The following is a 15,762-nucleotide window of genomic DNA, read 5'->3' as shown; positions in this document are numbered from 1 at the left end:
ATAAATATTTAGTTATATTTTAATTTGATGAAAAGGATGTAGAGTTTAATGTAGTATTTTGTCGTGTGACGGGTGGTTGCTTGGTGCACTGTTCATTTATGGATTATTTGATTATTTGTGTTCTTCATTCATGTAAGTACTGCATCTTATTTATTCATCAATTTATTTTGCTTTTCTAAATTTTGTAGGCGCCTCGTAGTTTGACGTACTTATTTTGTGAGGCGTAATTTATGTTCGTTCATTTTCGCCATGTGCACTTGTATGTTGGAGCCGACGTATGTGCATTATGATGTCCGCTGTACTCTTGGTGTGTTTTGATCGTTTCTCATTTTATTTCTGCTAAATTTGTGTGTGTTTCTCGTGACGTTCCCTTCGTGCTGGTGTTTTGAATTTGATTTATTGCTGCCCATACTTGTAAATTCTGCCGGTGTTTTACGTTAAATTTCTCCTTTCTAACTGTACATTTTGAATAGTGCACTGAGCAATCACTGTTGACACTAAATTTTCCAAATAATAATAATAATAATTATTATTATTATAAAGTAATTTAAGGTAGACAAGTATATTTTGGGCTACTTGGTAACAGTAAATTTCTGTATTATTCATTTTACGAGTAGTGTTTCTGTAGAATGTAAGGACATTGTTAATGGAGGGCTTTAATATGTTCGTGTCATCATTCTTGCTTTGTTGAGTGGGCTTATCACCTCGAACCGTGTCTGGGTTGCCATTGTTGGTTATCTGTTCTTATCTTTGCCGGTCGTTACGTAACTGTATTATTATCTTATCACGTGTTGAGTCTGCCTCTGGTTGCCGTTGTGTACGGATCTCGTTGTTGTTGCTCTCTTAAGTGTGGGTATTTGAGTATGTGATGACTAACATTTTGTATTACCTGACCGGTTCTCTCTTGAAGTGTACGGCATATGATCGATGACTTCTCGTTTCTTTCTGTTTATGGTTTTATATTGGTGATGCTAAATTTTACTATGCTATTCAGTTCTATTTCTGGGATATGCTGTGTGACTGTTATTTTTTCGTCAGAGATGTCTTGGTGATTCATTCGTGCGACGCGTTTTGCATTTTATCATTTTCTGCTACGCGTTCGGTGTAGTGAACCCTCCTTTAAGAATGGTCCTTATACAATTCATTTATTTTAAGTGTAGATAACATGTAAAATGATATATTTCAGATTTGTTCAAGGACCTCCTTTCTAAATTGGATCGCTAGGGTTAGTATTTCGTTTCAAAAATTTATATTTTTAAATTTTCTACTATTTACATAAATTATTTATTTATTTATTTATTCAAATTAAGAGATGGTATATTTATTTGCTAAAAACCTCACCTTAGAATTTACAAATAATTTGTTCTAATTTTAAAGCACCATATTTATCCAAATTTCTCTTTTTTTTTTTTTTTTAAGAAACAGAATTATTATCTATTTATTTTTATTTACTCGAAACTTCAATATTTCTCGAACTAGATAAAACTTATTTTTTTCACCTATTTATTTGCTGCGCAAGATGTAATGGTTTGATTTAATTTTTGAATTAATTATAGTATAGTTTTTGAAATGGGTGTACAAAATTTTTCTTGTAGATGTTTGTTCTGGTTCCCTTGTTGATCCCACCCTTTGTTCCTTGGGAAATGGGTCCCTTGTGTTAAATATTCACTCTTCCACATTTATTTTAAATTTTATTCTGTTTTTTTGGTAGCATTTTGATTTTGTTTCCTTGTTGTGATACGCTTACCCCATGGTGTCACTAGCCGGACACCATTTTGATATCACTTGTGTGAGGGGGCGTGTCAACGAAATTGGATCAAGCTGAAAAACAGAATGATTTTGTAAACCAATATAGTGTCAAACGAGCAACAATGTATGATACTAAAAAGAACTGGGTGAAAATTGCAACATAAAAAAAAGCTGCAGCAGAAAAATGTGAGAGACAAGAGTATGAAGACAGCGATAACACAAAAGTTGATGAAGCACCCTATGCATAGTTTCTTCAAGAATATATCGCCTACAGTATATATTTTCTATAAAAACAGAAATTATAGCCAATAAATCCCAATAATCCAGCTTTTCCAGTAATTCAACACCCTCTAGTCCTGAGAGTGCCAGATTACTGAGACTGTACTATATTGACATTGATATCAATTTGATAAACATATATAAATTTTTAAAAATTTGGTAAAATGTTTCCATTGCAATGAGAAATATGAAAATATGAAAAAAACTTGATCGAAGATTTAACGTTGATGGGACTAAAATTTCTGAACTGTTGATCCAGGAAATAGCTTCTTCAAGGAAGGGTTAATGCAAGATTTTTACAACATGATTTAATTAGGGTGAAAAACTTCATGATTGTTCCGTATTGAATAGAGAAATAAGAAGATGTACAATATTATAGGGAAGGATCCACCTTTCAATACTCCGTAGTAAGTTGAACTAAAAAGTAGTTACAACCTGTTTATTGGGACCGGTTGCAACACATTTCAAGTGTCATCATCAGCCAATTAGCGAAGATCTTAAAACAACTAATATATTGAACACAGGCAAAAAATTAACATTTTATCATATCGTAGCAATTCAGTTAATGTTCAAAACACATTAATCACAGTCAAGAGAGTAAACAGAACATCACTATCTTGCGCCAAAAACAAATATAGTTGAAGTTCATAAGCAGATCAAGTATGCACTTATGTAAAGTCGTTGCTAGGCAGGTCTTGTAGGCATTTGTTTCTCCGGCCGAAGAGTAAAAGGTGACGTGAATGAAGTCTTAGGAAAACAGTGTAGGATTTAATTTTGTCAAATTCAAAGTAGATATATAGGTTTTAAAATAATTTAAAACGTTAAAAAAGAATAAAGCCAAATAAAAATATATTAAAAAATAGGAAGAAATAATGAAAGAAATACGAGGTTCAACTCGAAACAACTTGCCGTAGTAATTGATAAAGAAATGATAAATAGAGAAAGGGGGTGGGGAACGTTTATTAGAGGGTGGTGATGATAGTGGTGGTGGTGGTTATTGTTATTAGAGGAAATACAATTGGGCAACAATCCTTTATATAACACTAATTCGAGGAAAAAAGAGGAAGAGAACCGACACTTCGAAAAATGAAGATATCGGTTAAAGGAAGAAAGGTCCACGAAGGGCGTGAAAATGAAAGACTCCCTTCGTGGCCCTTGTCTTCCTTTGGCTGATATCTTCATTTTTCGAAGTATCGGTTCTCTTCCTCTTTTTTCCTTGAATTAGTGTTATATAAAGGATTGTTGCCCAATTGTATTTCCTCTAATAACAATAACCACCACCACCACCACCACCATCATCACCACCACCCTGTAATAAACGTTCCCCACCCCCTTTCTCTATTTATCATTTCTTTATCAATTACTACGGCAAGTTGTTTCGAGTTGAACCTCGTATTTCTTTCATTATTTCTTCCTATTTTTTAATATATTTTTATTTGGCTTTATTCTTTTTTAACGTTTAAAATTATTTTAAAACCTATATATCCACTTTGAATTTGACGAAATTAAATCCTACACTGTTTTCCTAAGACTTCATTCACGTCACCTTTTACTCTTCGGCCGGAGAAACAAATGCCTACAAGACCTGCCTAGCAACGACTTTACATAAGTGCATACTTGATCTGCTTATGAACTTCAACTATATTTGTTTTCGGCGCAAGATAGTGATGTTCTGTTTACTCTCTTGACTGTGATTATTGTGTTTTGAACATTAACTGAATTGCTACGATATGATACAATGTTAATTTTTTGCCTGTGTTCAATATATTAGTTGTTTTAAGATCTTCGCTAATTGGCTGATGATGACACTTGAAATGTGTTGAAACCGGTCCCAATAAACAGGTTGTAACTACTTTTTAGTTCAACTTACTACGGAGTATTGAAAGGTGGATCCTTCCCTATGATATTGTACATCTTCTTAATTAGGGTGCTCGGGGAACCACGTAATTTGAACAAATAATCCGGGAAAATGTAGTTTCTGGGAACGGATAATCGAGGTTCCACTGTATATAAAATGAAGTGCATATACCTGTACAATATGAAAGAAAATCTTAAGTTCACACAAATATATTTGTTTGGGTTAAAACGTAATATTCTGTCCCAAAAACACAAGCATACTGAGGCTTATTTTGCTGTTTTAACAGTAAGCCCTGCATTTGATTCCAAGGAAAATCAAAGAGTTTGCATTTAATGATAAAATCAAACATGAGGAATCTATGTACTGCTTGGAATATGAAATATCGTGAAATACTTGTGTTACCACACAAAAGTAACAAAGAAATAAGTTGACAGGTTGACAATGCCACAACAGAGCTGGGAAAACTGTCAAGGTTTAATTTGTTAAAAAATTATTTGCTGATTTATTATATTTACAATATGTCAGCTGTGAAAATTACAAGTGTGTTGCCACTACTTACATGCAAGAACCATATCTCTTAACATATAGTGCCATCTCTCAGTTTCAAATGTTGCTCTTGTTCAATGTACACATGCATACATACACTAACATCATTATTTCAAAGGGGTATACAAATGAAATTCAGGTATATTTCAAGCATATCAACTACTTCCTTACTAAATTAGAAAAAAGGAAACCAGGGAAAGGAAAGGCAGGATGTGAAAGAAACACACAACCCATATGAACAGAAGACATTATATCTTCAGTCAGGGAGGAAGAGGAATGCAGGGTGATGAGGTATTATAGAATATGTAATCTAGAGAAGTAGGGAAGAATAATAAACAAAAGCTAAACAAGGGAAGGAAATAAGTGACTAAGGTTGTGATATCTAATGTTCAGCTCTGGATCTACCTTCTTGAGAATGAATTTATGAACAATCTCAGGGCCTCTCTGTATAGAAAAATAGGCAAAGGCAGATGATTGCCAGGCTGGGTGAATCAGAAGGAAGAGCAATGGCTTTCTTTTCCTAAGTTGGCGGGTTTGATCCTAGCTCAGTCCAGGGTATTTGAGGATGCTCAAACACATGAGTCTCATGTTGATGATTTACCAGCAATAACTCTTGTGGTACAACATTTTTTAAACTTTGATGTCTCCAAAAACATAAAACTAGTCAGTGGGGTGTTTGGTAGTAATTTTAACAGTGAAATACTCATCACACAAGTATCAAAAAGAAGTAGATGAAAGTATATGGGGAGGCAATAGTGTTTAAAATTTTGACTTCCTTGCAAGGGAAGGTAAGTGCAAGTACTTTATGTACGCAAGGAAATTCTTGCAATAGGATTGATAAGTAGCACTGTTGATAGAACAGCCACTGTGGCCTTGAAGGGGTAGACTTTACTGTGAAGCGAGGTGAAAGTGGAAAAAATAAGTCTTGAATGGCAGCTATTAAGAAGGAAATGAGCCAAGAAAAGGGAATGAAAGGTACTAGAATGTGCACACTGTGTGGACGGTACTTCCAATTCGGTGGAGGGTGAGGTCAGTTAGCCAGAACCTCAGAACTTAAAACACCTAGGCAGTAGAACCGAAAACATGCTGGAATATTGGGCGATTTTGCTCCTATGGGGTACAATTTTCACCGTTTCTCATAAATATTTTAGAGCCATTAGAATGCAAGGATTATGTGTTACAGAGTTAGGCAGTAGTTTTCAGATATTCACTCAAATGGAAACTCATGTACACAGTTTCTTTGACTTGGAACCCTTCTGAGCAGCATGGGTGTTCTTCAAAACTCTGTGTTTGAATATTCAAGTTTTCTAGGCTGAAGGACATCTTGCTCTACTCAGAATACATGCAACCTTCCAGAGATTTGTTTATACAGTCTAAATGTGATTTTTATCATTTTTAAAGGTGGAAAGAGCCTTGTGTAAAACAATGCTTATTTTAGACTTAATTAGCGATTTTATTCCACTATTTCATTTTTTTCAATGAGGATATTTTACACCACGATAACAGTTGTGGAAAGTATCCTAATTTAACGAGCGCATATTACTGTGTATATTTTCTAACTACATATTAGGAATATACTAGCAATACCAATGAGCATGATGTCAGTCAGTTGAGATGTTTTGCTGAGATCTGTGAACATACAGCACATCAGGTAAATGAATTAAAATGACAGTTCTATCATTTAGCATAGTTTTCTTTCTATGCAGATGCTGAAATAAATGTCAAAGTAAGTGATGATGAAACCGATGGATGAAGAAAGAATTCAAAATAAACTAGGGAATTACAACTGAAAGGTAATAACACTTTGGTTTTCCCTCTCACTAGCTACTTTCTTTTGTACATGCCGAGGGGTCAGAATTTTGTCTTTCTGTTCTTTTACACAATGGCAAATAAATCGACATGAGGCTGGTGCATTTGAGTACCTGGTTAAGAATAGCAGGAAGAGACAGGACTGGGACTGGAACATAGTGACGGATAGGGAGAGATGGAAGTATACAGTGAAATGGAGAGGGGCAACATTTGGCCCACCTAGGTGCATTTGGATAAACAAGAATAATAACAATAATGATGTATGCTACAAGGTGAGCAATTTAAAACCAGTTTGGCTAACATTACATGCTTCACTTAGTTCACGCAATGGAGTGGTTTTAGATTGCTTAACCAGAATTATGACAGACAACTGAATCACACATCCATACCTTTAAGAATAGCAGAGGCCCACAGCTGAACATGAACATCAGGTATCTTGCTTGCAAGTTGCATTGCAGGCGTCACCATATTCATACTTTCCCGACTATTACCCAGAGACAGGAAAATGTGACCTAGCAATACTAATGAGCACGATGTCAGTCGGTTGAGATCTTCAGCATTTGCCATCTTCAGAGTCTCCCTCAGGAAGCGTCTGTAAGGATAAGAGCACAATAAACTATAGGATTCTTTTGAAGTGCTGGTCCATGAATATATGTCAAGTTCCCATACAGCAGCCCAGGATTGAGGGGGGACCAACATAATGAAAACATATTCGTACTATGCATTTAATGAAAAATTGATATTTTTATAGCAAAAAAATTTTCCAGTAGTCAAGTCCCTCTTTCATATTCGGAGAAGAATACCTCTGGAAATGGAGAAGAAGCAGCAATCTGATCCGAGACATTGCCTGTACAGACACAAACAACAGCTTCCAAGGCTAAGATCAAGAAAGAGCTTCTTGCAGTTATCGGTGGCAATTACATCATCACCTAGTATACGTCTACTCCAGCTGTGGCGAGATTCGTTACCTGAAGAGCATCGGGAGAATGTTAAGGAAATACCTGTGGAGGGATATCATTTGCCGTATGCTGTGTACCGGGCGGTACACCTCCACGCCGCTAATTTAAAATGTGCGCCAGTTGAAACTCCTCTGCTGGAGGAAGTCTGAACTTTATTGACGGTATTAATTTTCTACTTTCTCAGAAGATGTCACTACCTGTAAATTTTGGAGTTTTAGAACTGTGTCATTTTTGATGTGTTTTTGTTTTGCTTGAAGTAAGAAGTGTGAACTTTCTCTTCTAGAGGACACTACTGAAGAACTACAATAGTGCACCCTAGTGCGAAGAAAAAGAACTGTTCTTTGGAGAAAATTTTATTTCAAAAGTTTGTTCTTTGTTAAATTTCTTTCAGTCATTGGTTAAGTTGGCAATATTACCCCTTTCTTTCCCCTTGTTTTAAATCTAGCCAATCCCGAATTTCTGAAATTAATTTTCCACCAATAATGTGTTTCTTCTTCATCTTGTGTAGGGGTTTCTCTTTATTCTCCAATAAAGTGATTGTGGGCGGGTGTTCTCATTCCCCTAACGCCTAGAACCTTCCGCGAGGGTATATAAACTGCTGATTTTAGGGTCTCTGCGCCACTTCTGTTCCATCTTTCAGTGTGTAAAGTACATAGCAGGGGGCGGGAAGCGCCTCTTTCTTCGGCAGCGGTCAACAACAAGGTAATGGCCAATTAATAACTTCTTTCTTTGCTAGCTCAGCAGTTTAACTCTCGGGGCGGGTCCGAAGCTTTTTCCATTATGTAACCTTCCTTAAAATGTAAAGAAACTTGTATCTATTTCATCTTTTAAACTGCATATCGGGATAGAGAGTGCTTAACCCTCTCGAGCTCCCAATCATATTGTTTTGAGGTGAACTTATTTTTCTCAACCTATTCTTCGTTAATATAATGTAAATTGTTCTTTTCTGAAGTCACCTCTGTAGTATGGGATTAGCCCTTGCATTAACGGCCTAGTGCCAAGTAGGTTTTAAATAAAGTGTATTAGGAGTGCGGAGAGCCTCCTTTCAAGTTGGTATTTTAGAGGCCATATAATTAACCTTTTCTCACTTAATAGGCCTCAGTAGATTGGGTATTTTACCCCTGGGTTTATGTCCATTGAGGACAGCTTGAAGGTGGAGTTTGGTGTGGCCTGGGAGAGGCTTAAAGTTGAGAGCGAGTAGTTTTTTTTTGAAAACTGAGTGTTGTATGCCTCGAGGAGGCTTTACTGTGTAATTTGGAGCAAGTGCTCCAGGGTTTGATTGGGGTCTTCTGCCCCGTTGTTGAAATTTGTATATCGTAAAGTTGGGCTAGTTGCTCAAGAATTGTGTTTTCAGGGCTCGAAGCCCAAATCCTGTAAATACTGTAATTGTACTTTGTTGCCTTGCTACTCCGTACCTGCCATTCTTGTTATTTCTGAATTTTGGAAAGAAAATATAACCTTGTTAAATTTTACATTAACTTTAATTCCGTAGTTGGAGACCTATTCACACCCGCACCTTCTTTCACCTCTACCTACCACGGAAATCTCCGTAACATGCTGTATGGAAGATGTTAAATAGGCTGAGAACTGGAGTGTCCTGATACAAGGTGAATCTGAAGAAATGGGATACATCACTGAAAACGAGCGTTGCGAGTGTGGTGATTTACAGTAGCCACAAGACCTGTTGCTTTGCAGAAACCTGCCTGAAAGTTGCAGCATGAATGATTAATTTCTGCTAACAATAAGGACATCAAGACTGTCGAATTTTGGTCCTCACATTCCATCTAGTAATGTAGACGGTATACTTACACAGATTTCTGTATTAAACTACGAAAAAAGCTCAGATAGCTCTCAAATATGAAAAAAAAAGCTCAGATAGTTCTCAAACATGAACACTTTTGCGCAAACCAAAGCCGTTGGTTTCCGAAGTCTGTGTTGCAGCTACCAGAGGCAATGCAGCAAGAATATTGTCGTTTGCCCATTCAGCAGTTACAGATGATAAAATGACAACATTCGCATAAGCTTACAATATTTACTTGCGTAATTCTCGCCATTGCATCATTTATGCATCAGGCCTTTCTTCAAGCATATTTCGTCTCTATATGTTTAATACGTTTTTATATTAAATAGTTTTCACTTCTAAAGTTATGTGTATTGATTTGGTGAACTGTAAACCTAACATTCTTTCATAATTTAACTGTAACAATACGGATCTATATGATGAAGTTCGTAAACTGTACTAACATAATCGTATATGATAATATTAACATACTAAATTTGTGTTACTTAAGAAGGAGCCGTTTTGATTCCTGCCTGGAAGCTCAGAGACTATACAGTGCCCTGAGGGAAGTGCCGAAAACCTGTTTGGCGATACACTCGAAAAAAGTTTAAAAAAATAAAAATAAACATTTAACCCTGGATTTAATACAGATGTCTTGCAAGTACGAACATTTGACGAAACTCATTACGTCTTCAAGTAGAGCTGTCAAAATGCGCTCTGTCTCCTTCCAATTGCTGTGAACACTCTCTGCTTTATGATTTCGATTCTCTAAACAATACCATCCACCCGAATGCGATGCTAAGATGGTCCCTTATGCAAGTTCACTGCTGATCGCATTTCCGGTATAGTACTTCCTCAAATTACCGCAACGACGGGACATTAACACCAACATCCGCAAGTATGCCGTAGCCGTCCTTTCGTGAGAAATAGTTTCTTGAAAAACTCGTGATCAAGGATTTAGCGTTGATGGGCCTGAAATTTCTGCACAGTTGATATGGAAAATCGTTTCTTCGAGGAACAGATAATGCGGGACTTCTACAAAGCGATTTAATTAGGATGCTTGCAGGACCACAAAATTTGAACGAATATGGGAAAACGAAGCTTCCGGGAACGTATAATCAAAGTACTACTGTAATTATTTATGAAGGCAGTATGACAGAAACCTTCATGACACTGGCAATTACCTCAACCCTAAACTTGGAATTCCTTTCCTTGGATCCTCTCACTGATATTACTACATTTACTCACATAATTAACACACTTTCATTTTTACTAAAGATACAGGAAAAAAATCTGGCTATATAAACTCATTGGGTAATTCTGACATACAGAGGTCCATTCATGGAGAAGATCAGGGAAAGTTGTCTGCGCTGGTAGAGCCATGCAGTCACATACCGCACTTCTCCGAATTCAAGACAATTTTTTTCTCAGAATTTCATGTAAAAAATCAAGGGTCGCCTTGCAATCACGACCTAACAGTAATGAACACCACTGGCAGCCACCGTGCTTCCCTTCACCCCCCAAGTCGATAAAACTCAGCCTTCAATGTCCATGTCTTTATTATACATCGCTAGCAGCGGCTGCTGGTTGTACAGTGCCTTTATGTAACATCACTAGTTCTCAGAATATAGTTGAGAGAATGACATTCTACTAGCCTCTACCAAAACGTTTCTCAAACCTGCAGAATGGCAGCCAAACATTACTCTCTTAAGCTAACTGCAAGGTCAACCATAAGTACTTCAAAGCCCCAGCAACACAGAAAATGTTACTCAAATCGGAAAAGCAAGAATGCGTCCCTTTGAATTCTTAGAAAGGCCACAGTTACTCAGTCAAAGAGTTATAATGCGTCTACTGTATCTGATGCTTATTTAACGTTAAGAATTTCATATTTAGGTCCCGTATTGAAACAAGATTTACATCAAAGAAAGGACAATAGGTTCCACCTTTTCAATACTATATATTGTGTGAAAGTTTTACATTACAGTTAAAACATCACAACTTTTGTACATTCGGTACCGGTTTCGACAGATTCCCTGTCATCATCAGCCGAGAATAATTAGCCGAGAATAATTAAACAAAGACAAGTATAGATCATGATTCTTATGGTGTGATTACAATGGTGGATTAAAAATATACATTATATGATTAAAATAGTATGTATATATATATATATATATATATATATATATACACAAATAAAAGGTAAGTAAAATGGGAATGGTCATTATTCTATGAGATGTACACCTTAATATTTCTAATTAAACGGTTAATTTGTTAAAATAAATTTTGTTCTTGTAATATATAATTAGGGCCTATAGTGAAATTTGATTGTAGGCTTAATTCTGTAATATTTTAACTTTTTGACCAGTCAATTCATTGAAGTTATGTAGCCATGTTTGACACATTAAAAAGGTAAACAAACATTTAGTCGAATGGTGTTCCACATAAAATATGTACAATAAAATTCGATTGGAGCTTCAACTTGGACTTAAGAATGGAAGAATTATATTAATGTTCAATGCAAGCAGAAATAGATGAGTTAATTTTTTCACTATGTATTGATGTTGATAGTTAGAATGTCCATTGAACAGTTCAATATGTCGATTTGTATTCTGGAATGGTTTACATTATTTTGAGAAATAGTAATTGAGGTTCTTGCTAAGGTGGTACTTGAAGATCTTGTGTTGTAAGTTGTGAATACATAAATGATTTGGAAAGATCCTGATCCAAGTCGGAACCTATAAGAAATAAAATGCTATTTAAAGTTATATGAAAATCGGAAGGAGTAAAAATTCGCGAAATATTAGCGAAATGAAGGACTCACCTCAGGTGCCAAGTTGGTAGTAGATGTATCGGAGTGGAACTAACAGGCTGAATGTGAAGAGACGGACCTCAGAAGGAAGCAAGGAGGGGCGGAGTTACTGAGCGAGGGGAAGAGGGAGCGCGGTGGAGGCGGGACTATAATCGGGTGGGCGCGGACGGCGGTAGGGGTAATATGTAAGCGTGTTATGAATTGTTTTGAAGATAGATCGATTTTTGGGGATTTTAAGATTGTTCAATATTTTGATAAACGTATCAAATAAAATCGTAGGTTTGTCGGATAAATCATTGAGATTAAAATTTGAATTATGGTACTGATCAAGTGAGATGTAAAATTGTTCAGTGAAATCAAGTATAGGACCTTTATTTATTATTTCGATGATGTCTATATCGTGGTCTATGCCATAAAATTTGTGTTTATAGTCGTGTATATGTTGGCCTACTGCGGAGAATTTTCTGTATTTAATTGCATTTACGTGTTCTGTATATCTAATTTTGAACGATCTACCGGTCTGTCCGAGGTAGGTACTGAGGCAGTCGTTACAATGAAATCTATAGACACCTGACTTTTCAAAGGGGTTGGAAGGGTTGATTGTGTTAAGAGTTGTGTAGAATGTCTAGGTTTCTATTATTAGTTCTGAAGGAAATGTTAATATTCTGCTTCTTAAATATATTTGTAATATTATGGATATTGCGGTTATAGGTAAAAGTTGAAAAAGTTTTTGATTTAGTAGTTTGTTTAATTAGGTTCGATTTTGGGCGATGTCTGAATTTGCTGATTATATTTTCTATAAAATTCTTATTGTAGCCATTATGAAATGCGATATTGCGTATAGTGTTTAATTCTTTATTAAGGTCTGATTTTGACATAGGAATATTGAATGCTCGGTGTACTAGGCTATTGTAGGTAGCCCGTTTATGATTAGGGGGATGAGTAGAGTCCTGTTGTATTGTCGTAGCAGTATGTGTGGGTTTTCTATAAACTTTATATTTAAAGGAAGATGGGAGTCTAGTGATAGTGAATCTAGAAAATTGATGGTATTGTTGACTTCGGATTCTAGTGTAAATTTAACGTCTGTGTCGATAGTGTTAAGATGTGTTAGAGTGGTAGCTGCGTCTATAGTGCGTTGGTCCATAATAATAAATACATCATCGATGTACCTGGACCAGAGATGTATGTTGTTAAATGTTGCATTATTGTCTATTTCTGCATGTTCTAAAAAATCTAGATATATTTCTGCTAAAATGCCGGAGGCTGGTGAACCCATGGCTAGGCCGTCCTGCTTGTATATTATTTTATCGAATGTAAAGTAGTTGTTATTGATTAAAAGCTTCAAGATAGACATAAAGTCAGCTATCTGAAGTTGACTAAGTTGGCTATGGTTGTGTAGATTTTGAGGGATAATATGAAGGAGTTTTTTTTGGTTTAATACTAGTGTACATATTAGTAACGTCAAACGAGTGTAAAGAGTGATATGGTTGAAGTGTAAAGTCATCTAGTTGTTTAATAAGTTGAAGTGTATTCTTTATAGATTTCTTGGACTGAAAGGTGTAGTGTTTTTTGAGGAATTGTTGAGTGAATTGTGCTGCTTTATACAAAGGACTAGGTCTATAGTTTACAATAGGGCGTATTGGGACATTAGTCTTATGGATTTTAGGTTGTGCTTTGACAGTGGGAAGTCCTGGGTTCATATGAATTAGTTTACTTTTTTCACTGTCGGTTAAGAGAAAGGATGTATTTTTAAGTGTCTGTTTTAACTGCCGTTGGATGGCTTGTGTTGGATCTTTGTAAATTATTGTAAAAAAGCTGTCTGTGAAAAAATCTTTAGTTTTGGATACGTATTCTGTTTGGTTCATTATTACAGTGGTGTTTCCTTTATCTGCCTTCGTAACGATGGTATGATTGTCTTTTATTTTATTTTTAAGTTGAATGATCTTATTTCTATCTTCAAGTTGTGATTTGGTGATATTCAGGGTTGGGGATATAAAAGTTTTCTTTAATTGTTTATTAGCTTCGTGTCTGAGTTCATCTTGTATGTCGTAAGGCATCTTTTTTATCGCTGCTTCTGTTTCTATTATTAGTTTTTTAGCAACATTTGATGGGTTGTAATTAGGCCAGTTATGTTTAGGGCCCTTTGATAAAATAGCGATCTCTTCGTCATCAAATGTTGCATTAGATAAGTTGATGAATGGGGGATGAAATTCGGTTATGGGGTGACTGGCAGTGTCTAGGCTGATCGGGTTATTAGATGGTTTGTTGGTTGTGGGAGATTTGTTAAGGAGAGTTTGAAACTTGTTATTTAAAGTGGACTGTTTTTGAATAAGTAAAGTGGATAGCTTACTGTAGACTTTCTCTTGGAAAATATTCCATTGTGAGTCTGATAACAACGTACCAACTTCGAGGTGAGTCTCATATAATCGGTTATTTAAGAGTGATTTTTTCTTATGTAGAAATTTTAATTCATTTTTGAGCCATAATTTGTTAGTTTTATGGTAGACTTTATGTTGATGTGGCAAAACGTGTCTCTTGTTGTTGTTCTTTAGAAAATTAGGAGTCAAATTATGAGCAATGCATTTCTTAATAAAGTCTATGTCTTTGATTAATTTTCCTATTTTAATTCTCAGGCTCATATAATAATGAGCTTTACTTTTTGCCTGGTTGGCTCTATCATTTAACGTTAAGAATTTCATATTTAGGTTCCGTATTGAAACAAGATTTACTTCAAAGAAAGGACAATAGGTTCCACCTTTTCAATACTATTGTGTGAAAGTTTTACATTACAGTTAAAACATCACAACTTTTGTACATTCGGTACCGGTTTCGACAGATTCCCTGTCATCATCAGCCGAGAATAATTAAACAAAGACAAGTATAGATCATGATTCTTATGGTGTGATTACAATGGTGGATTAAAAATATACATTATATGATTAAAATAGTATATATATATATATATATACACACACACAAATAAAAGGTAAGTAAAATGGGAATGGTCATTATTCTATGAGGTGTACACCTTAATATTTCTAATTAAACGGTTAATTTGTTAAAAGAAATTTTGTTCTTGTAATATATAATTAGGGCCTATAGTGAAATTTGATTGTAGGCTTAATTCTGTAATATTTTAACTTTTTGACCAGTCAATTCATTGAAGTTATGTAGCCATGTTTGACACATTAAAAAGGTAAAAATTAAAAATAATGTAAACCATTCCAGAATACAAATCGACATATTGAACTGTTCAATGGACATTCTAACTATCAACATCAATACATAGTGAAAAAATTAACTCATCTATTTCTGCTTGCATTGAACATTAATATAATTCTTCCATTCTTAAGTCCAAGTTGAAGCTCCAATCGAATTTTATTGTACATATTTTATGTGGAACACCATTCGACTAAATGTTTGTTTACTAAAGTCAATGTTTGGTGATGATGTGAAGACAAAGATAGTCTAAAAATTGATACTCTACAAGAAAGACATTCAGTTGCCCGCAACAAGGATGCTGTAAAGAAGTCTAACATGAAACTGTGAGGTATGTGCATGAAAAATGCAAGGTCGGAATGATCAAAACACGAGATGTGATACGAATGCGGGCCCGCGAAGAGGAATTCCCTGAACTTTCAAAGGCAGTATCAGATACTTTTAATGTAAATGATTAAGGAAGTAGGTCGGATTTACATGATACTTGTGGTTTTTTTCTCAAATTAAATTTGACATATATAAAATTATGATTTCACAAAGCACTTTTTAAAACTGATTTAATTTTTTGAAGGAAAAAGTGGGCTTTTGTCCTACACGTCGATGGTACAGGATCAGTAGGAAGACTGGGGTAAAGTTGGCTTTATACCCTGCACAACGACCTCAAGATTGCAGGCCTACAGCTTGACCACACCCATGATCGTACTGAATGGCATCACAGAACCAAAATTATTTGCAAACAAAGATAAATTAA

At 35.5% G+C, this 15,762-nt stretch overlaps 1 protein-coding gene across 1 annotated transcript in view; it reads right to left on the bottom strand.

Annotated features, from left to right (window-relative positions):
* Mau2 (Mau2 sister chromatid cohesion factor) overlaps positions 1-15,762 on the bottom strand; it is a 205,268-nt gene that overhangs the window by 5,756 nt on the left and 183,750 nt on the right. Inside the window, exon 9 of the mRNA XM_067146626.2 lies at positions 6,631-6,833. Coding sequence (XP_067002727.1) covers positions 6,631-6,833 — 203 coding nt within the window. The remainder of the gene's footprint in view (positions 1-6,630; positions 6,834-15,762) is intronic.

The sequence above is a fragment of the Anabrus simplex genome, chromosome 4 (genome assembly GCF_040414725.1).
Source record: "Anabrus simplex isolate iqAnaSimp1 chromosome 4, ASM4041472v1, whole genome shotgun sequence".
NCBI classification, from domain to species: domain Eukaryota; kingdom Metazoa; phylum Arthropoda; class Insecta; order Orthoptera; family Tettigoniidae; genus Anabrus; species Anabrus simplex.
This window is presented reverse-complemented; position numbering and strand designations above follow the sequence as displayed.